We start from the raw sequence: 27,117 nt of genomic DNA, 5'->3' as shown, positions 1-27,117 counted from the left end.
TTTGTACACAAATATGTTTATTTCATTCGAGTCTCCCAAAAAGGGTGCTCTATATATATAATATACACTTAAAAAGACATTTTTTCTTCAAAAGAGAATGACTTAATCACAATCTTTTTTTTTATCAGTGCCAGTATACGAGCTGATCACAGACAGGCATCGTATTGCATAATATCATACACAACACATACACGCGCAACGTCACTGATTTATGAGGTAGGTGCTTGGTCCCGTATCTTAGTAGAGAACATTTCGTCTGATATGGCAGTCAGTGTGTCGAGTGTAATGTCGGTATCAAGCACAACCATGGCCTCACAATCGTGTGGTGCATTTGCTGGTGTGGAGGACACAGTTGGTTCTGGTTGCTGGCACCTGCATGGCTGCCAGGGCAACGTTTCGATCCACCCCCGAAATGTGCAAGTGGAGTGGTTCTGAAAATACAAAACAATGAACTTCCATTGAATTTGATGAGGAAAAATGTTATAGCGATTCAGAGGAATGATACTGAAAGAGAGCGAGGTAACAGTCTTGTAGTACTGTCTTGTTTTACAGTTCCAGTCAAACACTCTGTTGTACTCTACTCCTCCACTTTCTTTTTCTGTCTTTCCTGTCTTCGTAAAATGTGAGATGTTCAGTATAACTGGGTCGACACGGTGACCTGTCAAATGGGGGGATAATTAAGGGACAGGCGCGGAAGCGGGTTCTGATTATTAAACTCAACCGGTATGAAAGCCCCATTTGAATACGTGACATGCATTTTGGACTTCTCTTTGTTCTCCGTTGCCGTGTTAAGCCCTGTTCACTTGGACGTAATGTACTTAGATAATATTTTCTCTTTTCGTCGGATGGGCGTCTGACAGTTGGACAGTCAAAATGACCGAAAAATTGCCACGTGGGGAACCATTCATCCCTCCCCCCCCCCAACCCACTTCCCATACACACCTGCTCGTCTACTTCAGTCACACACTGCCCGACTCTCGGCCGATTATGGGTCGTCTTCCCAGCGTGTTTTTTGGTTTCGTTTTTTTAAACGCCTATAAAAACTAAATAGACGAACTCCACAAATAACTGTGTATGGGTTGTTTAGTGAGGCAAGCTTTCAACACGGTCTCACTTGTCCAAGTGTTTCAGACACACTCTTCGCTAGTGATTGGCTGATAATGACACTTTGGAAAGTTTGACTCACTAAAAGCAAGAGTATTTGCTCTTTCACAACCCATACAAACCCGGGCCAACAGAGTTATACCTGAACAATGTCTCCTTAACTGAGTATTTACTCCACCTCTTATTGGTTGGCTTCGAACATCGTCTCTTTAGCTTAGTATTTACTCCGCCTCGTACTGGATGCCTCCAAACATCGTCTCTTTAACTCAGTATTCACTCCGCATCTTATTGGATGGCCTCGAACATCGGTGGGGGAAGGGGGGGGGGGTCAGGTAACGAAGAGAGTCTGCACAAAATTGACTCTAAGAAATACATTTCTCGCCGAACCTGGGATTCAAAAACAATCACTGAGCACACCGACCTGAAGACGCGGAGTGTTTGGAAGCGGCTGCAGCGACGTCCGTGACGGTGTCGAGCGGGAGCTTCATGGTGAGCGACAGACAGCTGAGAGACGTACATGATCGCACCAAGTCGACCAGGGCCTCGCGATGGGGCCACGTGGCGGACGGATCACACCAGCTCAAGTGGAACGTCGCTATGGAAAAGAGGGGGGTGGTGGGGGGGGGGGGGGTGGGTGGGTGGGTGATGTTATTTATAAAAAGGAACCCCTCTTTTAAGACCGAAACAAATCTGAGACAACTTACGTCTTAAAACACACACACTCGCACGCACGCACGTAGTCACACGCACGTTCACGCACGTACGCACACATACACACACACACACACACAGACACACACACACACACACACACACACACAGACACACACACACACACACACAGAGCGGACGCCACTGACACCACACCCATCACCGCCACAACTCGCAAACCTGCCAGAATGCACAATGCTCACTGAGTGTGTTGGAGTATCTCTCCGCCACCACCACCACTTCCAACCCTCACCACCACTACCACCGCCACAACACCCAAACCTGCCACAAACACAACACCTCCGTGCACAATTGCAGAATGCAGAATTCTCACTGAGTGTGTAGGAGTATCTATCGGCCAGGTACTCCACCAACCGGGCTATGTGGGCCAGCATGTCCTCCGACGCGAAAAAGAGCGAGGCGATCAGTGACGTAATGCTGAGGCAGGCGAGTGGCATGCCGGGAATCAGCACGCGCTGGAAGTCGATCAGCCTGAAGCGCCCTCTCATGTCCACCACGACCCGTAACCTGGGGCAGCGCAAGCCGGCGGCACGCCAGCCCCCCGTGGTGACGATGAGGTTGTTGTAGGTCATGTGGGCGATATAGAGCAGGTGCGAGCCGTCCAGACCTAGGGACAGCGTCTCCAGCGTCCGACTGGCCGAGTCCGTCAGCTGGGCCAGCACGGCGTCGTTCAGGTAGGTGAAGTTGAGCCCCACGTGCCTGAGGGCGGAGAAGCGGCCCATCTCCTCCTTGAAGGCCCCCAGCTCCACCACGTTGACGTCCTCCATGAAGAAATCGCGCAGCTCCAGACTCTGCAGGCAGCGGTTGACGAGCCCCGTCTTGCCGGACCGAGGCCGGCAGTGAAAGCTGAGCGCTCTCAGCAGCCTGGCGCCGTCCTCGCGCCCCATCTGACTGCACGCGAGGCCCACGTGCTCCAGCCACTTCTGCCGCCTCAGCATGGCGCACAGCGCGCGCACCATCCTCACCCGGTGGCGGGCGATGCGGTAAAGCGGGGTCTGGAAGAACTCGAGGCCGGAGCAGGCGAAGGTGGTCAGCCTGAGCCCCTTAGGCTTGGTGTTGAGGAAGGTCTCCACAGACAGGGAGATGAGACGAGCGTTGTGTACCACAGGCATGCCAATCTCCATCTCCAGGTGACGCAGGTGACCGCCCAGCGTGGCCATGTAGCGCGCCGCGCGCAGCCCCTCGCACTCGTCCATCCCGCTGAACTTGAAGCGTCTCTCCCGCCACAGCTGCGGCATGCGGAACACCTGAACAGGCAATCTTTAACATTGAGCGTTGGAATGCAAAACACTTAGACTGCTAACTTTACAAAATCAAAACTCTAACAAACAAGAAAAGAAAAAAGAAAAGAAAAAAGGAAGGTAGATTTACATGTAACTGTTCCAATTTGTATTTAATTAAACGTTCCTTTGATTAAGTTCTTCCGATGCCAAATTAGCCTCTTAATTATAGAACTTACACTTCCAAACCAACATGTCATCTGAAAAGACATCTAGCCTACATCACGGAATGAGCTGAAACGATTGCTTCTAATTTATATTCAGAAGGAAAGCATTGTGGTGCTGGACATTCTGCTGCATGCATGTACGCTCACTTGCTGCAATTAAATTAGGCCTTTTAAAGTAGGGTTCCAGTTCCACTGCACCGTACAAAAGTAGCCGATGACCCACCTGGTCCCACTGGCTACAAGCCAGGCGTGCCGCACAGCGGTCCTTGTCAAGCAGGTGGTGAAACACGCGGCACAGGATCTCTGGTGGCAGTGATTGCCACTGCGCCGGCTGACCGCTTGACCAACGTCGTGCCCACGCGCGTGTCTCCATCACTCCGCCTCTGAGTGCACTCGCTTCGCTCTGAGCTGACAGCCTGTCCTCGTTGTGGAAGCCCCGTGACGTCATCCCTTTCTTTTCGTGACGTCTAGAAGCACAGTGACGACACATGGTCAAGTTCCCGGCTAGGATTACCAAGACCATAAGAGCCATCCTTTCCGCCAGGTAGTGTCAGATAAGATTTTCAGGTCATCTCAGTCGTGCGATTTTTTTAAGTAGAGAATTTAAAATTCCGGAGATATCAGCAACAATTAGTGTGGCTGATCACCATCGAAAAAAGAAACACCCCATACAGTGATACACCTGCAAATATCTCTAAGTGATTCCAACCCAGAAGACGTTTGAGGGATGTTCGATGAACGGGACTGTAATAATTTATTGGAATGAACTCCATTACTACGCTGAGTAGATGAATGAAAGAAGGGGAAGGGTTCCCAATATGGACCACTTTTTGTTTCACGCTGATAATTAGATTGTTTTTCTTGCGAAGAAGTTTCATTTTGTGTTCGGTATTCTGTTAGGCCTAATTAGAGTGAATTATCTTTGATAGACATTCAGCAAAAGGTAAATACAGAACAAAATTACAAATGGTCCATATTAGGAGCCTGGGCGCCCAATATGGACCAGTGAAGAGGCCTTCACGATTCACTATAAAGAGCCCCCTATACTTCAAAATAACATGATACAACCTATAGTGTGCAAGAGAGACTAATTAAAATATGCTTTAGATTTATCTGTTTCTGGTTGATGAGAGCATTATTTGAAGCACACCAGGAAACTAAAGAAGCTTATCAACAACAGAGTGAAAATAAGTGAAATTAGCAACTACCACAAAAAAGAAGGCTATTTGATATACTTTTTTTTAAATCTTGAGGGCTAGTTATAGGCTATTTTTAGCAAGCTTCTTAATGAATAATGAAACCAGCCTGTAGCTTTTATTTTCTTCTATTTGCTGAAGGTGGTCCATATTACTTATTAGGGGACATGCACATACTTTGAGATTGTTTGCAGTACAAACACTGTTAAATACAGTCTCAGCTGTCATATATAGCATGTTTGTATGATAACAGTTTGGCTGTGGACAGAAATAAGTCCGTTTTAAGCGTCACATTTAGAGTAAACGCTGCAAAAGTTTAAAACAAGTCGCGTAAGGCGAAATAACAACATTTAGTCAAGATGTCGAACTCACAGAATGAAACTGAACGCACTGCTTTTTTCACCAAGACCACATACTCGTAGTTTCGTCAGTCCACCGCTCGTGGCAAAGGCAGTGAAATCGACAAGCCATGCAGAATAGTGCGATAGTGGTCGCGCTGAGCAGGATTACACGCTTTTCTGTATGTCTATTCTTTTTAGCTTCCTGAGGTTTTTTTGTAATCCAAACATATCATATCTATATGTTTTTGGAATCAGGGACCGACAAGGAATAAGATGAAATTGTTTTTAAATCGATTTCGGAAAATTAATTTTAATAATAATTTTCATATTTTTAATTTTCAGAGCTTGTTTGTAATCCAAATATAACATATGTATATGTTTTTGGAATCAGACGAAAAATAAGATGAAATTATTTTTGGATCGTTTAATAAAAAAATAATTTTAATTACAAGTTTCCGATTTTTAATGACCAAACTCATTCATTAGTTTTTAAGCCACCACGCTGTAATGAAATACCAAAGTCCGGCCTTCGTCGAAGATTGCTTTGCCAAAATTTGAATCAATTTGATTAAAAAATGAGGGTGTGACAGTGCCGCCTCAACTTTTACAAAAAGCCGGATATGACGTCATCAAAGACATTTATCGAAAAAAAGAAAAAAACGTCCGGGAATATCATACCCAGGAACTCTCATGTCAAATTTCATAAAGATCGGTCCAGTAGTTTGGTCTGAATCGCTCTACACACACACACGCACAGACAGACAGACAGACAGACAGACAGACAGACAGACACACACACACACACACACACACATACACACACACACACACACACACACACACACACACACACACACACACACACACACATACACCACGACCCTCGTCACGATTCCCCCTCTATGTTAAAGCATTTAGTCAAAACTTGACTAAATGTAAAAAGAGAAAAACGCCTAACGGTTTTGTGGTTTGTGTTTTTGCAACTGTTTTGACATGTGCAAGTTATCCAGAGAGGGTAAATACATCGAATGTAACTGTTTAGAGCGCTCTAGTACCGTTATAAAGTTGGCAAAAAAATTATTGCAACGAATTTCAAACCCAAATTAAAGCATTAATTCCTGTGTCATTTAATTAAAACTGTATATGCCAGTTAAGGCCGTTCACTTAACCTTCAGGATCACCTTCTGGATTAAATATTTCTTTTACAGGGATCACGTGACCGCCGCTCAAGTAAGTGTACCGTCAAAATCGACCAGACAAAAACGGAAGAGCCGAATGAAAAATCGAAAAAAAATCACAATAGGCAAACTTTTGCAACTGTGACATACGAGAAGAAATTCAAACCAATTATCTACCCTGAACAGATTGTTTTGGTTTGCAACCTTGCGTATTTCCTACTGATGCAGGTGTCGATCGCAAGAGCGGTCAAAAACGGAACGTTTTACGTCAATTTGTATGGGTATCATGTCAAAAAGCGCTACATTTTAGCAATGACTTGGTGGATTGCTTTGAAACTTTCAGAATATTTTACCAACATACAAGAGATATTTCGTGCGAAAGTTTGGATCGTTACGGTTATTTATCCAGATGTGACGCAATGTTTCGGAAAATGTTGGTAAACTTGTCATAGGATTGTTTACTTGTGTCAAAAAAATTAATGACTTTGCATATCTACAGATAAATGATTGATACAGATTCTGTCTATGTTTCATTTGCGTGTAGCTGCTGGCGTTAATTTGCTAGTCGTGCAAAAAGTGGAACGTTCACGCTGTTTCGCGCTTACAGCTGTTATCGCTGCGTGCCTTAAAACATGCTACGGTCACGCTTGGCTGGGCATCGCTGTGGCACCAGAATCATCGCTTAAATATGTAGCGTGTTTACTGGTCCAGCAAATTTGCGTCAGTACTTACACGCACATAAAACTTTAGCAGTGTGTGTATCAATCATTTTTCTAAAGACATGCAAAGTCATACATTTTTTGGACCCAAGCGAACAATCCTATGACGAGATTAAAAACTTCTTTCGAAAAATGGCATAAGATTCTAACAAATAACTGTAACGATCCAACTTTCACACGAAGTATCTCTAGTATGTTGGTAAAATATTTTGAAAGTTTCAAAGCAATCCACTTGGTCATTGCTAAAGTGCAGCCTTTTATGTCATGATATCCCCAAAAATGACGCAAAAAGTCTCGTTTTTGACCACTCTTGCGATCGACACCTGCAGCAGTGGGAATACAGGAATAGCATAGCACACGAAATACGCAAGGTAGCTAAACAAAACAATCTATTCAGGGTAGATAATTGACTTGACTTTCTTCTCGTATGCCAAAGTTGCAAAGTTTTGCCTATTGTGATTTTTTTGTCGATTTTTCATTCGGCCCTTCCGTTTTTGTCTGGTCAATTTTGAGGATACCCTTATTTGAGCGGCGGTCACGTGATCCTTGTAAAAGAAATATTTAATCCAAAAGGTGATCCTGATAGTTGAGTGAACGGCCTTAACTGGCATATAAAGTGTTAATAAATGACACGCGGATTAATGCTTAAATTTGGGTTTGAAATTTGTTGCAATAATTATTTGGCCAAGTTTAGTTTGTTAGAACAGGAGGTGATCCTTCATCGTCTTATATATAGTTTCACTGCCAGCGGTTACGCATACGTCTAGCAGACAAAACCTTTTGCTTTTAAGAATTAAGATATATCTAGCGATTAGACGAATTCCGAAAATGACTCTGTCGAGTCTGTATGGGTTCGTAAAAGAGTAAATACCCTTGCTTTTAGTGGGCCAAGCAATCCACGGGCCAATCACTAGCGAGGGTGTGGTGTATGTATGTGTGTGTGTGTCTGAATGTGCGACCGTGTAGAGCGATTCCCAGAAAACTTCATGAAACTGTACATACTGGGCGCCCAATATGGACCAGTGAAGAGGCCTTCAAGAATCACTGTAAAAAGCCCCCTATGCTTCCAAATAACATGATACAACTTAGTGTGTAAGTCAGCCTAATTATAATATGCTCTAAATGTATCTGTTTCGGGTTGACTTACTTGACTTATTCCTGTAGACTCCCTGTGGAGCATAGGGCCGCATGTTTTGGGTTAATGTGAGCATTATTTGAAGCACACCAGGAAACTAAAGAAGCTTATCAAAAACAGAGTGAAAATAAGTGAAATTATCAACTTCCGCGAAAAGAAGACTTTTTGTTGCATTTTTTTTAATCTCGAGGGCTAGTTATAGGTTATTTCCAGCAAGCTTCTTAATGAATTAATGAAAATAGCCTTTAGATTTTATTTTCTTCGATTTGTTGAAGGTGGTCCATATTAGGGGACTCGCACATACTTTGAGATTTTGCTATTATTTTTTGTTTGCAGTAGAAACTCAGGGTCAACACTGCTAAAATGTAACAACTACGGTTTTAGCTGTCATATATAGCAACTTTTGTGTGATAAAAGCTTTGGCTGTGGACAGAAACAAGTCCGTTTTAGGTGGCAAATTTAGAGTGAACGCTACCAAAAGTGAAAAAAAGAGAAAAAGCCTAACGGTTTTGAGATTTGTGTTTTTGCAACTGTTTTCACATGTGCAAGTTATCCAGAGAGGGTGAATACAGCGAATAAAACTTTTTTGAGCGCTCTAGCGCCGTTAGTTTGTCAGAACAGAAGGTGGTCCATATTAGGAGCCGGTCCATATTAGGAGCCCTCCCCCTACAAAAATAAGTGATCGCCGAAACAGTCGGCTTCCAAGCACCCTGCAGACCTCGCTCTGCTAACACTTTTTTGGTTACAAGTTACGAGTAAATGTTTGAACATAGACTGGGAATCGAGACGAGGGTGGTGGTGTATGTTTCTGTGTGTGTGTGTGTGTGTCTTAGTTCCGTGTAGAGCGATTCCCAGAAAACAGCCTGACAGCTCTTTATGATATTGTACAATCATGCACATTCCTGATGATGATATCCCCACGCCATTTGTTTGTTTGTTTGATATATGTCTTTGATGACGTCATATCCGACTTTTAGTGAATGTTGATGCGATTAGATGTCACGCTTTCATATTTAAATCAAAATGATTGAAATTTTGGTCCAGCAATTTTCGACACAGCCCATACAATGTGATTTCATTTCAGCTTTGATGCTTAAAAAATGATAATTGAGTTTGGTCATTAAAAATCTCAAAATTCGAATAAAAAATCAAAATTGTAGTAATCGATCGCGGAGGAGAGCTTGACCCGTCTCACTATGTCTTCCGATTTAGGATAGCGAAGCCTTGGAACATAATTATGTAATCTTAGTGTTGGCTGTGATTTTCTTTAGTGTTGATCTTTTCAGTAGTTTCAGGATAACAAATTGACAAAACGTTTTGATATCGCCTCACGCGACTTGTTTATACGTTGAGTCAAATAATGACTAAATGTTTTACCTTTACATGAGAGTTCCTGGGTATGATATCCCCAGACATTTTTATCTCAATTTTTTTGATTACTGTCTTTGATGACGTCATATTCGTTTTTTGTGAAACTTGAGGCGGCACTGTCACGTTCTCATTTTTTGATCAAATTGATTGACAGTTATCTACTCAGTGTTTTCTAATCCAAAAATAAGTGATCGCCGAAACAGGCGGCTTCCAAGCACCCTGCAAAGCGTGCTGGACCCATGACCCAGAGGTCCGTGGATCGAAACCACGCTCTGCTAATATTTTGTCTTTGTGTGTAGTGCGGCGTGAGATTTCGCGTGTAGTGATTCCTGGAAATAAATGGACAGAAGTTTGTGGAAATGTATGCAAACTCTTCCAATTACTTCCTTATAGCTTCTCTTTTTTTGTCCTATCAATGTCTTTCTATTCGGTTTTCATTAAGAAAAAGACAAATTAAAAAGTAGAGGCGGCATTGTGACGACCTCATTTTTCAGTTGATTTGTATGTGTTCGCAACTGTTTTTACAAGTGCATGTCATCCAGAGAGGGTCAGTGTGTCGAATAATATTGCTTTGAGCGCACTAGTACCGTTAGTTTGTCAGGAAAGGAGGGGGTCTACATTAGAAGCCGGTCCATATTATGGGCCCTTCCCCAGCTTTTTTGTGGTGTTTTTTCCTCACTTTTGACGTTGGCAAACACAGATGAAGGGGTGTAAGTACAGCGGTCTTTGGGGAAATCAAACTGTACTATAGTTCCCTCCCCTGTTTGTGACTCGCTGAACTGATCACGCCTCTTGAAGTTTCACACCTGTGCGCTCTTTGATTGCGTCAGAAATTGCTCAGGTGTGCACGGTGTTAGTGCCAAAATAGACATTCATCTCACAAGGAGCAGAGTGGCGCAGTGGAAGCGTGCTGGGCCCATAACCCAGAGGTCCGTGGATCGAAACCACGCTCTGCTAATGTTTTTCCCAATTTCTTTCTTACTTTTAATATTTGTTTAATATCTGAAGTTTCCAAAACTCACCAAAGATAGACTGCTAACATTCCTAATTTTAGACTGAAAAATAAGACATCACAGATCAATGAATCTATACATAAAATACATAGAATTGTTTAGTAAACATCAAACCAGCATAGTTTCTTTTTTCCCGTCTACTCTGTACTTGAACAGCAAGAAAGCATCCAAAGAAATAAAGTTGAAAGCTGCAGCAGGGTGGCCACAACACTGTCCCCAGTCTACCGGCCTCGCCAAACAAAACGAAAACAAAAAACAAGTAAAACCCCTTTATGCAAATTACGTTTTTTTGGGTTGTACTGCAACATATGTATTGTATTTTTGGATGCCGGAGATGATAACACATATGATGCACTTATTTTAAATTATGTGAACGAAAATACGATTTCATTCTAAAAATTAATGTACACAAAAATTGATTAATGTTTCAGCTTCCAAGCCAAAATATCCAGACTGAGTCAAAATAATGTTTGTCCAAAATGTCAATTAAGTTGATTGAAAAATGAAGTCGGGGCAGTGCCGTCTCAGCTTTTATAAAAATCCGGTTACGTCATCAAAGAATAAGACACACGCGCGTGGCACGCACACACGAAACACTGAAAAATATCTTCAGACACAAACACACACACACACACACACACACACACACACACACACACACACACACACACACACACACACACACACACACACACATGAAAACAAAAACCTGCAACCAACCAACCAACTAACCATCCAATTAACTAACAAACAAAACACGTTTTAACTATGCCTGCAACTATGCATCTCAACTATGCATCTCAAATCGCACAGCCATGAATGCCGGTGGCGGTGGCACGAACTGACGTAACCGATTGCATCAGCTCTGAAACCAATTTGACCCACACAGTGTCCACTAAGCGTTTAAATTGAAAGAGTTGTCAGTACAGACAGCAGAGTGGCGCAGTGGAAGCGTGCTGGGCCCATAACCCAGAGGTCCGTGGATCGAAACCACGCTCTGCTAATATTTTGTCTTTGTGTGTAGTGCGTGAGATTTTGCGTGTAGTGATTCCTGGAAATAAATGGACAGAAGTTTGTGGAAATTTATGCAAATTACTTCCTCATAGCTTCTCTTTTTTGTCCTATCAATGTCTTTCTATTCGGTTTTCATTAAGAAAAAGACAAATTAAAAAGTAGAGGCGGCACTGTGACGACCTCATTTTTCAGTTGATTTGTATGTGTTCGCAACTGTTTTTACAAGTGCATGTCATCCAGAGAGGGTCAGTGTGTCGAATAATATTGCTTTGAGCGCACTAGTACCGTTAGTTTGTCAGGAGAGGAGGGGGTCTACATTAGAAGCCGGTCCATATTATGGGCCCTTCCCCAGCTTTTTTGTGGTGTTTTTTCCTCACTTTTGACGTTGGCAAACACAGATGAAGGGGCGTAAGTACAGCGGTCTTTGGGGAAATCAAACTGTACTATAGTTCCCTCCCCTGTTTGCGACTCGCTGAACTGATCACGCCTCTTGCAGTTTCACACCTGTGCGCTCTTTGATTGCGTCAGAAATTGCTCAGGTGTGCACGGTGTTAGTGCCAAAATAGACATCCATCTCACAAGGAGCAGAGTGGCGCAGTGGAAGCGTGCTGGGCCCATAACCCAGAGGTCCGTGGATCGAAACCACGCTCTGCTAATGTTTTTCCCATTTTCTTTCTTACTTTTAATATTTGTTTAATATCTGAAGTTTCCAAAACTCACCAAAGATAGACTGCTAACATTCCAAATTTTAGACTGAAAAATAAGACATCACAGATCAATGAATCTATACATAAAATAGATAGAATTGTTTAGTAAACATCAAACCAGCATAGTTTCTTTTTTCCCGTCTACTCTGTACTTGAACAGCAAGCATCCAAAGAAATAAAGTTGAAAGCTGCAGCAGGGTGGCCACAACACTGTCCCCAGTCTACCGGCCTCGCCAAACAAAACGAAAACAAAAAAACAAGTAAAACCCCTTTATGCAAATTACGTTTTTTGGGGTTGTACTGCAACATATGTATTATATTTTTGGATGCAGGAGATGATAACACATATGATGCACTTATTTTAAATTATGTGAACGAAAATACGATTTCATTCTAAAAATTAATGTACACAAAAATTGATTAATGTTTCAGCTTCCAAGCCAAAATATCCAGACTGAGTCAAAATAATGTTTGTCCAAAATGTCAATTAAGTTGATTGAAAAATGAAGTCGGGGCAGTGCCGTCTCAGCTTTTATAAAAATCCGGTTACGTCATCAAAGAATAAGACACACGCGCGTGGCACGCACACACTAAACACTGAAAAATATCTTCACACACACACACACACACACACACACACACACACATGAAAACAAAAACCTGCAACCAACCAACCAACTAACCATCCAATTAACTAACAAACAAAACACGTTTTAACTATGCCTGCAACTATGCATCTCAACTATGCATCTCAAATCGCACAGCCATGAATGCCGGTGGCGGTGGCACGAACTGACGTAACCGATTGCATCAGCTCTGAAACCAATTTGACCCACACAGTGTCCACAAAGCGTTTCCATTTTTATGTAATATTTTAATGGACAATAAAGTGCTGTTATTGTTATTGTAATTATTGTTTAAATTAAAAGAGTAGTCATTACAGACAGCAGAGTGGCGCAGTGGAAGCGTGCTGGGCCCATAACCCAGAGGTCCGTGGATCGAAACCACGCTCTGCTAATATTTTGTCTTTGTGTGTAGTGCGGCGTGAGATTTCGCGTGTAGTGATTCCTGGAAATAAATGGACAGAAGTTTGTGGAAATGTATGCAAATTACTTCCTTATAGCTTCTCTTTTTTGTCCTATCAATGTCTTTCTATTCGGTTTTCATTAAGAAAAAGACAAATTAAAAAGTAGAGGCGGCACTGTGACGACCTCATTTTTCACTGAGTTGATTTGTATGTGTTCGCAACTGTTTTTACAAGTGCATGTCATCCAGAGAGGGTCAGTGTGTCGAATAATATTGCTTTGAGCGCACTAGTACCGTTAGTTTGTCAGGAGAGGAGGGGGTCTACATTATAAGCCGGTCCATATTATGGGCCCTTCCCCAGCTTTTTTGTGGTGTTTTTTCCTCACTTTTGACGTTGGCAAACACAGATGAAGGGGCGTAAGTTCAGCGGTCTTTGGAGAAATCAAACTGTACTATAGTTCCCTCCCCTGTTTGCGACTCGCTGAACTGATCACGCCTCTTGCAGTTTCACACCTGTGCGCTCTTTGATTTCGTCAGAAATTGCTCAGGTGTGCACGGTCTTAGTGCCAAAATAGACATCCATCTCACAAGGAGCAGAGTGGCGCAGTGGAAGCGTGCTGGGCCCATAACCCAGAGGTCCGTGGATCGAAACCACGCTCTGCTAATGTTTTTCCCAATTTCTTTCTTACTTTTAATATTTGTTTAATATCTGAAGTTTCCAAAACTCACCAAAGATAGACTGCTAACATTCCTAATTTTAGACTGAAAAATAAGACATCACAGATCAATGAATCTATACATAAAATACATAGAATTGTTTAGTAAACATCAAACCAGCATAGTTTCTTTTTTCCCGTCTACTCTGTACTTGAACAGCAAGAAAGCATCCAAAGAAATAAAGTTGAAAGCTGCAGCAGGGTGGCCACAACACTGTCCCCAGTCTACCGGCCTCGCCAAACAAAACGAAAACAAAAAACAAGTAAAACCCCTTTATGCAAATTACGTTTTTTTGGGTTGTACTGCAACATATGTATTATATTTTTGGATGCAGGAGATGATAACACATATGATGCACTTATTTTAAATTACGTGAACGAAAACACAATTTCATTCTAAAAATTAATGTACACAAAAATTGATTAATGTTTCAGCTTCCAAGCCAAAATATCCAGACTGAGTCAAAATAATGTTTGTCCAAAATGTCAATTAAGTTGATTGAAAAATGAAGTCGGGGCAGTGCCGTCTCAGCTTTTATAAAAATCCGGTTACGTCATCAAAGAATAAGACACACGCGCGTGGCACGCACACACTAAACACTGAAAAATATCTTCACACACACACACACACACACACACACACACACACACACACACACACACACACACACACACACACACACACACATGAAAACAAAAACCTGCAACCAACCAACCAACTAACCATCCAATTAACTAACAAACAAAACACGTTTTAACTATGCCTGCAACTATGCATCTCAACTATGCATCTCAAATCGCACAGCCATGAATGCCGGTGGCGGTGGCATGAACTGACGTAACCGATTGCATCAGCTTTGAAACCAATTTGACCCACACAGTGTCCACAAAGCGTTTAAATTAAAAGAGTAGTCAGTACAGACAGCAGAGTGGCGCAGTGGAAGCGTGCTGGGCCCATAACCCAGAGGTCCGTGGATCGAAACCACGCTCTGCTAATATTTTGTCTTTGTGTGTAGTGCGGCGTGAGATTTCGCGTGTAGTGATTCCTGGAAATAAATGGACAGAAGTTTGTGGAAATGTATGCAAACTCTTCCAAATTACTTCCTTATAGCTTCTCTTTTTTGTCCTATCAATGTCTTTCTATTCGGTTTTCATAAAGAAAAAGACAAATTAAAAAGTAGAGGCGGCACTGTGACGACCTCGATTTTCAGTTGATTTGTATGTGTTTGCAACTGATTTTACAAGTGCATGTCATCCAGAGAGGGTCAGTGTGTCGAATAATATTGCTTTGAGCGCACTAGTACCGTTAGTTTGTCAGGAGAGGAGGGGGTCTACATTAGAAGCCGGTCCATATTATGGGCCCTTCCCCAGCTTTTTTGTGGTGTTTTTTCCTCACTTTTGACGTTGGCAAACACAGATGAAGGGGCGTAAGTACAGCGGTCTTTGGGGAAATCAAACTGTACTATAGTTCCCTCCCCTGTTTGCGACTCGCTGAACTGATCACGCCTCTTGCAGTTTCACACCTGTGCGCTCTTTGATTGCGTCAGAAATTGCTCAGGTGTGCACGGTGTTAGTGCCAAAATAGACATCCATCTCACAAGGAGCAGAGTGGCGCAGTGGAAGCGTGCTGGGCCCATAACCCAGAGGTCCGTGAATCGAAACCACGCTCTGCTAATGTTTTTCCCATTTTCTTTCTTACTTTTAATATTTGTTTAATATCTGAAGTTTCCAAAACTCACCAAAGATAGACTGCTAACATTCCAAATTTTAGACTGAAAAATAAGACATCACAGATCAATGAATCTATACACAAAATAGATAGAATTGTTTAGTAAACATCAAACCAGCATAGTTTCTTTTTTCCCGTCTACTCTGTACTTGAACAGCAAGCATCCAAAGAAATAAAGTTGAAAGCTGCAGCAGGGTGGCCACAACACTGTCCCCAGTCTACCGGCCTCGCCAAACAAAACGAAAACAAAAAACAAGTAAAACCCCTTTATGCAAATTACGGTTTTTTTGGTTGTACTGCAACATATGTATTATATTTTTGGATGCAGGAGATGATAACACATATGATGCACTTATTTTAAATTATGTGAACGAAAATACGATTTCATTCTAAAAATTAATGTACACAAAAATTGATTAATGTTTCAGCTTCCAAGCCAAAATATCCAGACTGAGTCAAAATAATGTTTGTCCAAAATGTCAATTAAGTTGACTGAAAAACGAAGTCGTGGCAGTGCCGTCTCAGCTTTTGTAAAAAGCCGGTTACGTCATCAAAGAATAAGACACACGCGCGTGGCACGCACACACTAAACACTGAAAAATATCTTCACACACAAACACACACACACACACACACACACACACACACACACACACACACACACACACACACACACACACACACATGAAAACAAAAACCTGCAACCAACCAACCAACTAACCATCCAATTAACTAACAAACAAAACACGTTTTAACTATGCCTGTAACTATGCATCTCAACTATGCATCTCAAATCGCACAGCCATGAATGCCGGTGGCGGTGGCACGAACTGACGTAACCGATTGCATCAGCTCTGAAACCAATTTGACCCACACAGTGTCCACTAAGCGTTTAAATTGAAAGAGTTGTCAGTACAGACAGCAGAGTGGCGCAGTGGAAGCGTGCTGGGCCCATAACCCAGAGGTCCGTGGATCGAAACCACGCTCTGCTAATATTTTGTCTTTGTGTGTATGTAGTGCAGCGTGAAGTGATTCCTGGAAATAAATGGACACAAGTTTGTGGAAATGTATGCAAACTCTTCCAAATTACTTCCTTATAGCTTCTCTTTTTTGTCCTATCAATGTCTTTCTATTCAGTTTTCATTAAGAAAAAGACAAATTAAAAAGTAGAGGCGGCACTGTGACGACCTCATTTTTCAGTTGATTTGTATGTGTTCGCAACTGTTTTTACAAGTGCATGTCATCCAGAGAGGGTCAGTGTGTCGAATAAAAAACGCTGGCGCTGGACCCGAGTACTCTTCAGACTGGCTCGCTCCCCCAGTATGAAAGTTTTTGTCTTGTGCACGTGGATTTTAAAAAAACCAAAAAAACAATTATTTATTTTACACAATTAAAAAAATTATTAAAGTAAAATAAAACATTAAAACGTTCATAATAAACAATAGTAAACAAGAATTAAAAAAAAAAAATAGACCGCCCATGCCGGGAATCGAACCCGGATCACTTTGGCCATAGACTCTCTCGTGCTCTCTGTCTCTCTTTCACCGAGACCAATAGTTTCTTTGCCGAGACCAAATCCCCACCCGTCGGCTGTCTTGCAAATCATGCTTTTCTCGTCACTGCGTGACGTGTTCGGCTCAGCCGCCCAAGTCTCCCCTTTAGTTCAGGCTGTTCGCAAAGCGACCAGCCTCCCACCGCAAAAACTCCCCCCCCCCCCCCCCCCCGTTAAGAGTCGTTTTTGTGGAATATTTCGCATACTGCGTACTCGGGGATAAAGTTGAAAGCTGCAGCAGGGTGGCCACAACACTGTCCCCAGTCTACCGGCCTCGCCAAACAAAACGAAAACAAAAAACAAGTAAAACCCCTTTATGCAAATTACGTTTTTTTGGGTTGTACTGCAACATATGTATTACTAGATGATTACCCGCTTCGCCGGGTACCGGCTTCGCCGGGAAGAAGTAAAGCCGAATACCAGGCGCACGAAGGAAAGGAGATAAACGCGCAAAACACTGGAGACCTTCTAAAAATAGTAACGTGCAGTGACCTTCTAAAAATAGTAACATAGTAACGGGAATATGGATTGACGCCACACGGAGGAAGGGAGATAATCGCAGCTGAAAACACTGGAGAAGATAAGGAAGAGTTACTGGTAGTGGATCCCGACAAACAAACAAAATCGTTCAGCGCGCACAGCGCTGCGCGCTGAGAGCACGTGTTGAAATATCTCATCGATGAGGTTGTGTCCGGGGTGTAGCTGAATACGGTGTCCAAATTTGAAAAAGATCCACCGAGAACTTTGGCCGTGCATCGCGAACAGACAGACAGACAGACAGACACTAGTCGTATATATATATATAGATATTTTTGGATGCAGGAGATGATAACACATATGATGCACTTATTTTAAATTATGTGAACGAAAATACGATTTCATTCTAAAAATTAATGTACACAAAAATTGATTAATGTTTTAGCTTCCAAGCCAAAATATCCAGACTGAGTCAAAATAATGTTTGTCCAAAATGTCAATTAATTTGATTGAAAAATGAAGTCGGGGCAGTGCCGTCTCAGCTTTTATAAAAAATCCGGTTACGTCATCAAAGAATAAGACACACGCGCGTGGCACGCACACACTAAACACTGAAAAATATCTTCACACACAAACACACACACACACACACACACACACACACACACACACACACACGGCACACACACACACACACACACACATGAAAACAAAAACCTGCAACCAACCAACCAACTAACCATCCAATTAACTAACAAAAAAAACACGTTTTAACTATGCCTGCAACTATGCATCTCAACTATGCATCTCAAATCGCACAGCCATGAATGCCGGTTGCGGTGGCACGAACTGACGTAACCGATTGCATCAGCTCTGAAACCAATTTGACCCACACAGTGTCCACTAAGCGTTTAAATTGAAAGAGTTGTCAGTACAGACAGCAGAGTGGCGCAGTGGAAGCGTGCTGGGCCCATAACCCAGAGGTCCGTGGATCGAAACCACGCTCTGCTAATATTTTGTCTTTGTGTGTAGTGCGTGAGATTTCGCGTGTAGTGATTCCTGGAAATAAATGGACACAAGTTTGTGGAAATGTATGCAAATTACTTCCTCATAGCTTCTCTTTTTTGTCCTATCAATGTCTTTCTATTCGGTTTTCATTAAGAAAAAGACAAATTAAAAAGTAGAGGCGGCACTGTGACGACCTCATTTTTCAGTTGATTTGTATGTGTTCGCAACTGTTTTTACAAGTGCATGTCATCCAGAGAGGGTCAGTGTGTCGAATAATATTGCTTTGAGCGCACTAGTACCGGTAGTTTGTCAGGAGAGGAGGGGGTCTACATTAGAAGCCGGTCCATATTATGGGCCCTTCCCCAGCTTTTTTGTGGTGTTTTTTCCTCACTTTTGACGTTGGCAAACACAGATGAAGGGGCGTAAGTACAGCGGTCTTTGGGGAAATCAAACTGTACTATAGTTCCCTCCCCTGTTTGCGACTCGCTGAACTGATCACGCCTCTTGCAGTTTCACACCTGTGCGCTCTTTGATTGCGTCAGAAATTGCTCAGGTGTGCACGGTGTTAGTGCCAAAATAGACATCCATCTCACAAGGAGCAGAGTGGCGCAGTGGAAGCGTGCTGGGCCCATAACCCAGAGGTCCGTGGATCGAAACCACGCTCTGCTAATGCTTTTCCCATTTTCTTTCTTACTTTTAATATTTGTTTAATATCTGAAGTTTCCAAAACTCACCAAAGATAGACTGCTAACATTCCAAATTTTAGACTAAAAAATAAGACATCACAGATCAATGAATCTATACATAAATAGATAGAATTGTTTAGTAAACATCAAACCAGCCTAGTTTCTTTTTTCCCGTCTACTCTGTACTTGAACAGCAAGCATCCAAAGAAATAAAGTTGAAAGCTGCAGCAGGGTGGCCACAACACTGTCCCCAGTCTACCGCCTCGCCAAACAAAACGAAAACAACAAAAAACAAGTAAAACCCCTTTATGCAAATTACGGTTTTTTGGGTTGTACTGCAACATATGTATTATATTTTTGGATGCAGGAGATGATAACACATATGATGCACTTATTTTAAATTATGTGAACAAAAATACGATTTCATTCTAAAAATTAATGTACACAAAAATTGATTAATGTTTCAGCTTCCAAGCCAAAATATCCAGACTGAGTCAAAATAATGTTTGTCCAAAATGTCAATTAAGTTGATTGAAAAATGAAGTCGTGGCAGTGCTGTCTCAGCTTTTATAAAAATCCGGTTACGTCATCAAAGAATAAGACACACGCGCGTGGCACGCACACACTAAACACTGAAAAATATCTTCACACACAAACACACACACACACACACACACACGGCACACACACACACACACACATGAAAACAAAAACCTGCAACCAACCAACCAACTAACCATCCAATTAACTAACAAACAAAACACGTTTTAACTATGCCTGCAACTATGCATCTCAAATCGCACAGCCATAAATGCCGGTGGCGGTGGCACGAACTGACGTAACCGATTGCATCAGCTCTGAAACCAATTTGACCCACACAGTGTCCACTAAGCGTTTAAATTGAAAGAGTTGTCAGTACAGACAGCAGAGTGGCGCAGTGGAAGCGTGCTGGGCCCATAACCCAGAGGTCCGTGGATCGAAACCACGCTCTGCTAATATTTTGTCTTTGTGTGTAGTGCGTGAGATTTCGCGTGTAGTGATTCCTGGAAATAAATGGACACAAGTTTGTGGAAATGTATGCAAATTACTTCCTCATAGCTTCTCTTTTTTGTCCTATCAATGTCTTTCTATTCGGTTTTCATTAAGAAAAAGACAAATTAAAAAGTAGAGGCGGCACTGTGACGACCTCATTTTTCAGTTGATTTGTATGTGTTCGCAACTGTTTTTACAAGTGCATGTCATCCAGAGAGGGTCAGTGTGTCGAATAATATTGCTTTGAGCGCACTAGTACCGGTAGTTTGTCAGGAGAGGAGGGGGTCTACATTAGAAGCCGGTCCATATTATGGGCCCTTCCCCAGCTTTTTTGTGGTGTTTTTTCCTCACTTTTGACGTTGGCAAACACAGATGAAGGGGCGTAAGTACAGCGGTCTTTGGGGAAATCAAACTGTACTATAGTTCCCTTCCCTGTTTGCGACTCGCTGAACTGATCACGCCTCTTGCAGTTTCACACCTGTGCGCTCTTTGATTGCGTCAGAAATTGCTCAGGTGTGCACGGTGTTAGTGCCAAAATAGACATCCATCTCACAAGGAGCAGAGTGGCGCAGTGGAAGCGTGCTGGGCCCATAACCCAGAGGTCCGTGGATCGAAACCACGCTCTGCTAATGCTTTTCCCATTTTCTTTCTTACTTTTAATATTTGTTTAAGGCAATAAATTAAATCACCAAAAGAATAGATGCTTTCACCAAAATAATTGCTTAGTTAGCAAAAGATATTCCAACAAAAAATCGGATGTTTCCACCCACAAAATAGATGCTTCTAGCAAAAAAACGATTGATTCTACCAAAAAAACAAATGAGACTTGCAAAAGAATTCTCAACAAAAAAACGAATTATTTCAACAACAAAATAGCTACTGTCAGCAAAAAATATAAAGTTTAGTGTACTTTCAGAGACAAAATAGTGTCACTCCATATCATAATCATAATTGTACGTCCAAAGAAAGTTAAATGACAATGACAAAATCAGTGTACAGAGCAGTCAAGATCAGTGTGTTCACTGCCTGATAAGCGCTGGTCTCGACAGCTTTGGGCGACCGCGCTTTCGCTTCTGGCCGATTGGGATGGTCTTGGCCTGGGCAGGGGGGGTTGGTCACCTCCAGACGAATCTCCATGCCCATGGAATGATGACACACGTAGCACTTGAGGAACTCCGGACAGTTGCAGAAAAACTGATTGTTTTCGTCGATCGTAATCTTCCACACCGACCTCCGACATGTGGCATACACCTTGAAGTCAGCCCAGGACGGTGCGATCATTCAACCTTTTCTTCGGTCTCTCGGATGGCAGTCAGTCTTGAGCGCCTTTTCCAGGGTTGAAGATCCCACGAAGATCGTGTTCCCAGTCTTCAGCGACTCAGCTGGTGACGTTGCCCACTGAAACGCTGTTGTCCACATTTTCAGTGTGCGATGTGGTGCTTCGGCAATCTCGGTGTGCTCTGCGGTTACATTTGGTGCTCGTTCCATAGACCAGTTCTTTACAATGTCATTCTCAACAACTCCGAGAAATCTTGACATCACGGTTTCCAGCCAGGCTCTCTCTCAAAGTCGCTGTGTTGGAGAATGACTATCCATTTCTTTTGTTGAAACTATATTTTCTTTTGCCTGAAGTAGTCAATCTTTTGCCTGATTATATTTTCTTTTGCCTGAGTATATTTGCTTTTGCCAGTTTATTTTAATTTTTGTTCAGACAGCAATTCTTTTGGCGGATCAAATTTTTTTTGTGTACTTTAATTCTTTGTCACTCAAGCCATCTTTTCTTTTGGTGAAAGCATCTATTTTTTTGGTAGAACCATCTCTTCTTTTGGTTCTTTAAACGGGTGCCTTTGTTTAATATCTGAAGTTTCCAAAACTCACCAAAGATAGACTGCTAACATTCCAAATTTTAGACTAAAAAATAAGACATCACAGATCAATGAATCTATACATAAATAGATAGAATTGTTTAGTAAACATCAAACCAGCCTAGTTTCTTTTTTCCCGTCTACTCTGTACTTGAACAGCAAGCATCCAAAGAAATAAAGTTGAGAGCTGCAGCAGGGTGGCCACAACACTGTCCCCAGTCTACCGGCCTCGCCAAACAAAACGAAAACAAAAAAACAAGTAAAACCCCTTTATGCAAATTACGGTTTTTTGGGTTGTACTGCAACATATGTATTATATTTTTGGATGCAGGAGATGATAACACATATGATGCACTTATTTTAAATTATGTGAACAAAAATACGATTTCATTCTAAAAATTAATGTACACAAAAATTGATTAATGTTTCAGCTTCCAAGCCAAAATATCCAGACTGAGTCAAAATAATGTTTGTCCAAAATGTCAATTAAGTTGATTGAAAAATGAAGTCGTGGCAGTGCTGTCTCAGCTTTTATAAAAATCCGGTTACGTCATCAAAGAATAAGACACACGCGCGTGGCACGCACACACTAAACACTGAAAAATATCTTCACACACAAACACACACACACACACACACACACACACACACACACACACACACACACACACATGAAAACAAAAACCTGCAACCAACCAACCAACTAACCATCCAATTAACTAACAAACAAAACACGTTTTAACTATGCCTGCAACTATGCATCTCAAATCGCACAGCCATAAATGCCGGTGGCGGTGGCACGAACTGACGTAACCGATTGCATCAGCTCTGAAACCAATTTGACCCACACAGTGTCCACTAAGCGTTTAAATTGAAAGAGTTGTCAGTACAGACAGCAGAGTGGCGCAGTGGAAGCGTGCTGGGCCCATAACCCAGAGGTCCGTGGATCGAAACCACGCTCTGCTAATATTTTGTCTTTGTGTGTAGTGCGGAGTGAGATTTCGCGTGAAGTGATTCCTGGAAATAAATGGACACAAGTTTGTGGAAATGTATGCAAACTCTTCCAAATTACTTCCTTATAGCTTCTCTTTTTTGTCCTATCAATGTCTTTCTATTCGGGTTTCATTAAGAAAAAGACAAATTAAAAAGTAGAGGCGGCACTGTGACGACCTCATTTTTCAGTTGATTTGTATGTGTTCGCAACTGTTTTTACAAGTGCATGTCATCCAGAGAGGGTCAGTGTGTCGAATAAAAAACGCTGGCGCTGGACCCGAGTACTCTTCAGACTGGCTCGCTCCCCCAGTATGAAAGTTTTTGTCTTGTGCACGTGGATTTAAAAAAAACCAAAAAAACAATTATTTATTTTACACAATTAAAAAAATTATTAAAGTAAAATAAAACATTAAAACGTTCATAATAAACAATAGTAAACAAGAATTAAAAAAAAAATAGACCGCCCATGCCGGGAATCGAACCCGGATCACTTTGGCCATAGACTCTCTCGTGCTCTCTGTCTCTCTTTCACCGAGACCAATAGTTTCTTTGCGGAGACCAAATCCCCACCCGTCGGCTGTCTTGCAAATCATGCTTTTCTCGTCACTGCGTGACGTGTTCGGCTCAGCCGCCCAAGTCTCCCCTTTAGTTCAGGCTGTTCGCAAAGCGACCAGCCTCCCACCGCAAAAACTCCCCCCCCCCCCCCCCCCCCGTTAAGAGTCGTTTTTGTGGAATATTTCGCATACTGCGTACTCGGGGATAAAGTTGAAAGCTGCAGCAGGGTGGCCACAACACTGTCCCCAGTCTACCGGCCTCGCCAAACAAAACGAAAACAAAAAAACAAGTAAAACCCCTTTATGCAAATTACGGTTTTTTGGGTTGTACTGCAACATATGTATTACTAGATGATTACCCGCTTCGCCGGGTACCGGCTTCGCCGGGAAGAAGTAGAGCCGAATACCAGGCGCACGAAGGAAAGGAGATAAACGCGCAAAACACTGGAGACCTTCTAAAAATAGTAACGTGCAGTGACCTTCTAAAAATAGTAACATAGTAACGGGAATATGGATTGACGCCACACGGAGGAAGGGAGATAATCGCAGCTGAAAACACTGGAGAATATAAGGAAAAGCTACTGGTAGTGGATCCCGACAAACAAACAAAATCGGTTCAGCGCGCACAGCGCTGCGCGCTGAGAGCACGTGTTGAAATATCTCATCGATGAGGTTGTGTCCGGGGTGTAGCTGAATACGGTGTCCAAATTTGAAAAAGATCCACCGAGAACTTTGGCCGTGCATCGCGAACAGACAGACAGACAGACAGACACTAGTCGTATATATATATAGATATTTTTGGATGCAGGAGATGATAACACATATGATGCACTTATTTTAAATTATGTGAACGAAAATACGATTTCATTCTAAAAATTAATGTACACAAAAATTGATTAATGTTTTAGCTTCCAAGCCAAAATATCCAGACTGAGTCAAAATAATGTTTGTCCAAAATGTCAATTAATTTGATTGAAAAATGAAGTCGGGGCAGTGCCGTCTCAGCTTTTATAAAAAATCCGGTTACGTCATCAAAGAATAAGACACACGCGCGTGGCACGCACACACTAAACACTGAAAAATATCTTCACACACAAACACACACACACACACACACACACACACGGCACACACACACACACACACATGAAAACAAAAACCTGCAACCAACCAACCAACTAACCATCCAATTAACTAACAAAAAAAACACGTTTTAACTATGCCTGCAACTATGCATCTCAACTATGCATCTCAAATCGCACAGCCATGAATGCCGGTTGCGGTGGCACGAACTGACGTAACCGATTGCATCAGCTCTGAAACCAATTTGACCCACACAGTGTCCACTAAGCGTTTAAATTGAAAGAGTTGTCAGTACAGACAGCAGAGTGGCGCAGTGGAAGCGTGCTGGGCCCATAACCCAGAGGTCCGTGGATCGAAACCACGCTCTGCTAATATTTTGTCTTTGTGTGTAGTGCGTGAGATTTCGCGTGTAGTGATTCCTGGAAATAAATGGACACAAGTTTGTGGAAATGTATGCAAATTACTTCCTCATAGCTTCTCTTTTTTGTCCTATCAATGTCTTTCTATTCGGTTTTCATTAAGAAAAAGACAAATTAAAAAGTAGAGGCGGCACTGTGACGACCTCGATTTTCAGTTGATTTGTATGTGTTCGCAACTGTTTTTACAAGTGCATGTCATCCAGAGAGGGTCAGTGTGTCGAATAATATTGCTTTGAGCGCACTAGTACCGTTAGTTTGTCAGGAGAGGAGGGGGTCTACATTAGAAGCCGGTCCATATTATGGGCCCTTCCCCAGCTTTTTTGTGGTGTTTTTTCCTCACTTTTGACGTTGGCAAACACAGATGAAGGGGTGTAAGTACAGCGGTCTTTGGGGAAATCAAACTGTACTATAGTTCCCTCCCCTGTTTGTGACTCGCTGAACTGATCACGCCTCTTGAAGTTTCACACCTGTGCGCTCTTTGATTGCGTCAGAAATTGCTCAGGTGTGCACGGTGTTAATGCCAAAATAGACATCCATCTCCCAAGGAGCAGAGTGGCGCAGTGGAAGCGTGCTAGGCCCATAACCCAGAGGTCCGTGGATCGAAACCACGCTCTGCTAATGTTTTTCCCAATTTCTTTCTTAATTTTAATATTTGTTTAATATCTGAAGTTTCCAAAACTCACCAAAGATAGACTGCTAACATTCCAAATTTTAGACTGAATTTTAGACTCAATGAATCTATACATAAGATAGATAGAATTGTTTAGTAAACATCAAACCAGCATAGTTTCTTTTTTCCCGTCTACTCTGTACTTGAACAGCTTCTTCTTCTTCTTCTTCGTTCGTGGGCTGAAACTCCCACGTATTTACGTGTATGACCGTTTTTACCCCGCCATTTAGGCAGCCATACGCCGCTTTCGGAGGAAGCATGCTGGGTATTTTCGTGTTTCTATAACCCACCGAACTCTGACATGGATTACAGGATCTTTTCCGTGCGCACTTGGTCTTGTGCTTGCGTGTACACACGAAGGGGGATAAGCCACTAGCAGGTCTGCACATAAGTTGACCTGGGAGATCGGAAAAATCTCCACACTTAACCCACCAGGCGGCCGCGGCCGGGATTCGAACCCTCGACCTTCCGATTAAGAGGCCGACGTCTTACCACCACGCCACAGCGCCCATCCAAAGAAATAAAGTTGAAAGCTGCAGCAGGGTGGCCACAACACTGTCCCCAGTCTACCGGCCTCGCCAAACAAAACGAAACAAAACAAACAAGTAAAACCCCTTTATGCAAATTACGTTTTTTTTGGGGTTGTACTGCAACATATGTATTATATTTTTGGATGCAGGAGATGATAACACATATGATGCACTTATTTTAAATTATGTGAACGAAAATACGATTTCATTCTAAAAATTAATGTACACAAAAATTGATTAATGTTTCAGCTTCCAAGCCAAAATATCCAGACTGAGTCAAAATAATGTTTGTCCAAAATGTCAATTAAGTTGATTGAAAAATGAAGTCGGGGCAGTGCCGTCTCAGCTTTTATAAAAATCCGGTTACGTCATCAAAGAATAAGACACACGCGCGTGGCACGCACACACTAAACACTGAAAAATATCTTCACACACACACACACACACACACACACACACACACACACACACACACACACATGAAAACAAAAACCTGCAACCAACCAACCAACTAACCATCCAATTAACTAACAAACAAAACACGTTTTAACTATGCCTGCAACTATGCATCTCAACTATGCATCTCAAATCGCACAGCCATGAATGCCGGTGGCGGTGGCACGAACTGACGTAACCGATTGCATCAGCTCTGAAACCAATTTGACCCACACAGTGTCCACAAAGCGTTTAAATTAAAAGAGTAGTCAATACAGACAGCAGAGTGGCGCAGTGGAAGCGTGCTGGGCCCATAACCCAGAGGTCCGTGGATCGAAACCACGCTCTGCTAATGTTTTTCCCAATTTCTTTCTTACTTTTAATA

At 42.3% G+C, this 27,117-nt stretch overlaps 2 protein-coding genes and 15 non-coding genes across 17 annotated transcripts in view; 15 read left to right on the top strand and 2 right to left on the bottom strand.

Moving 5' to 3' along the window:
- LOC138981356 (F-box/LRR-repeat protein 8-like) lies at positions 1–21,464 on the bottom strand. The gene is made up of 5 exons (XM_070354248.1): positions 21,181–21,464; positions 3,507–3,750; positions 2,150–3,083; positions 1,526–1,699; positions 1–431 (listed from the first exon to the last, which is right to left on the bottom strand). The coding sequence occupies exons 1-5, from the start codon at positions 21,462–21,464 to the stop codon at positions 313–315; spliced, it is 1,755 nt and encodes a 584-aa protein (XP_070210349.1). The 3' UTR covers positions 1–312.
- The window catches only part of LOC138982072 (meiotic recombination protein REC8 homolog), a 62,390-nt gene that overhangs the window by 22,521 nt on the left and 12,752 nt on the right, over positions 1–27,117 (bottom strand). The window lies entirely within an intron of this gene.
- Positions 10,109–10,180, top strand: Trnam-cau (transfer RNA methionine (anticodon CAU)). Its single transcript has one exon. It is a non-coding gene; the product is annotated as a tRNA-Met (tRNA).
- Positions 11,168–11,239, top strand: Trnam-cau (transfer RNA methionine (anticodon CAU)). Its single transcript has one exon. It is a non-coding gene; the product is annotated as a tRNA-Met (tRNA).
- On the top strand, positions 11,834–11,905 carry Trnam-cau (transfer RNA methionine (anticodon CAU)). The gene has a single exon. It is a non-coding gene; the product is annotated as a tRNA-Met (tRNA).
- Positions 12,903–12,974, top strand: Trnam-cau (transfer RNA methionine (anticodon CAU)). The gene has a single exon. It is a non-coding gene; the product is annotated as a tRNA-Met (tRNA).
- Trnam-cau (transfer RNA methionine (anticodon CAU)) lies at positions 13,576–13,647 on the top strand. Its single transcript has one exon. It is a non-coding gene; the product is annotated as a tRNA-Met (tRNA).
- On the top strand, positions 14,623–14,694 carry Trnam-cau (transfer RNA methionine (anticodon CAU)). The gene has a single exon. It is a non-coding gene; the product is annotated as a tRNA-Met (tRNA).
- Trnam-cau (transfer RNA methionine (anticodon CAU)) lies at positions 16,349–16,420 on the top strand. Its single transcript has one exon. It is a non-coding gene; the product is annotated as a tRNA-Met (tRNA).
- Trnam-cau (transfer RNA methionine (anticodon CAU)) lies at positions 18,397–18,468 on the top strand. Its single transcript has one exon. It is a non-coding gene; the product is annotated as a tRNA-Met (tRNA).
- Trnam-cau (transfer RNA methionine (anticodon CAU)) lies at positions 19,063–19,134 on the top strand. Its single transcript has one exon. It is a non-coding gene; the product is annotated as a tRNA-Met (tRNA).
- On the top strand, positions 20,075–20,146 carry Trnam-cau (transfer RNA methionine (anticodon CAU)). The gene has a single exon. It is a non-coding gene; the product is annotated as a tRNA-Met (tRNA).
- Positions 20,741–20,812, top strand: Trnam-cau (transfer RNA methionine (anticodon CAU)). The gene has a single exon. It is a non-coding gene; the product is annotated as a tRNA-Met (tRNA).
- Trnam-cau (transfer RNA methionine (anticodon CAU)) lies at positions 22,943–23,014 on the top strand. Its single transcript has one exon. It is a non-coding gene; the product is annotated as a tRNA-Met (tRNA).
- On the top strand, positions 24,978–25,049 carry Trnam-cau (transfer RNA methionine (anticodon CAU)). Its single transcript has one exon. It is a non-coding gene; the product is annotated as a tRNA-Met (tRNA).
- Trnam-cau (transfer RNA methionine (anticodon CAU)) lies at positions 25,644–25,715 on the top strand. Its single transcript has one exon. It is a non-coding gene; the product is annotated as a tRNA-Met (tRNA).
- Positions 27,013–27,084, top strand: Trnam-cau (transfer RNA methionine (anticodon CAU)). The gene has a single exon. It is a non-coding gene; the product is annotated as a tRNA-Met (tRNA).

Source organism: Littorina saxatilis, linkage group LG12, assembly GCF_037325665.1.
Source record: "Littorina saxatilis isolate snail1 linkage group LG12, US_GU_Lsax_2.0, whole genome shotgun sequence".
NCBI lineage: Eukaryota > Metazoa > Mollusca > Gastropoda > Littorinimorpha > Littorinidae > Littorina > Littorina saxatilis.
Note: the sequence above shows the minus strand (reverse complement) of the source record. Positions and strands in the feature narration are given on the sequence as shown.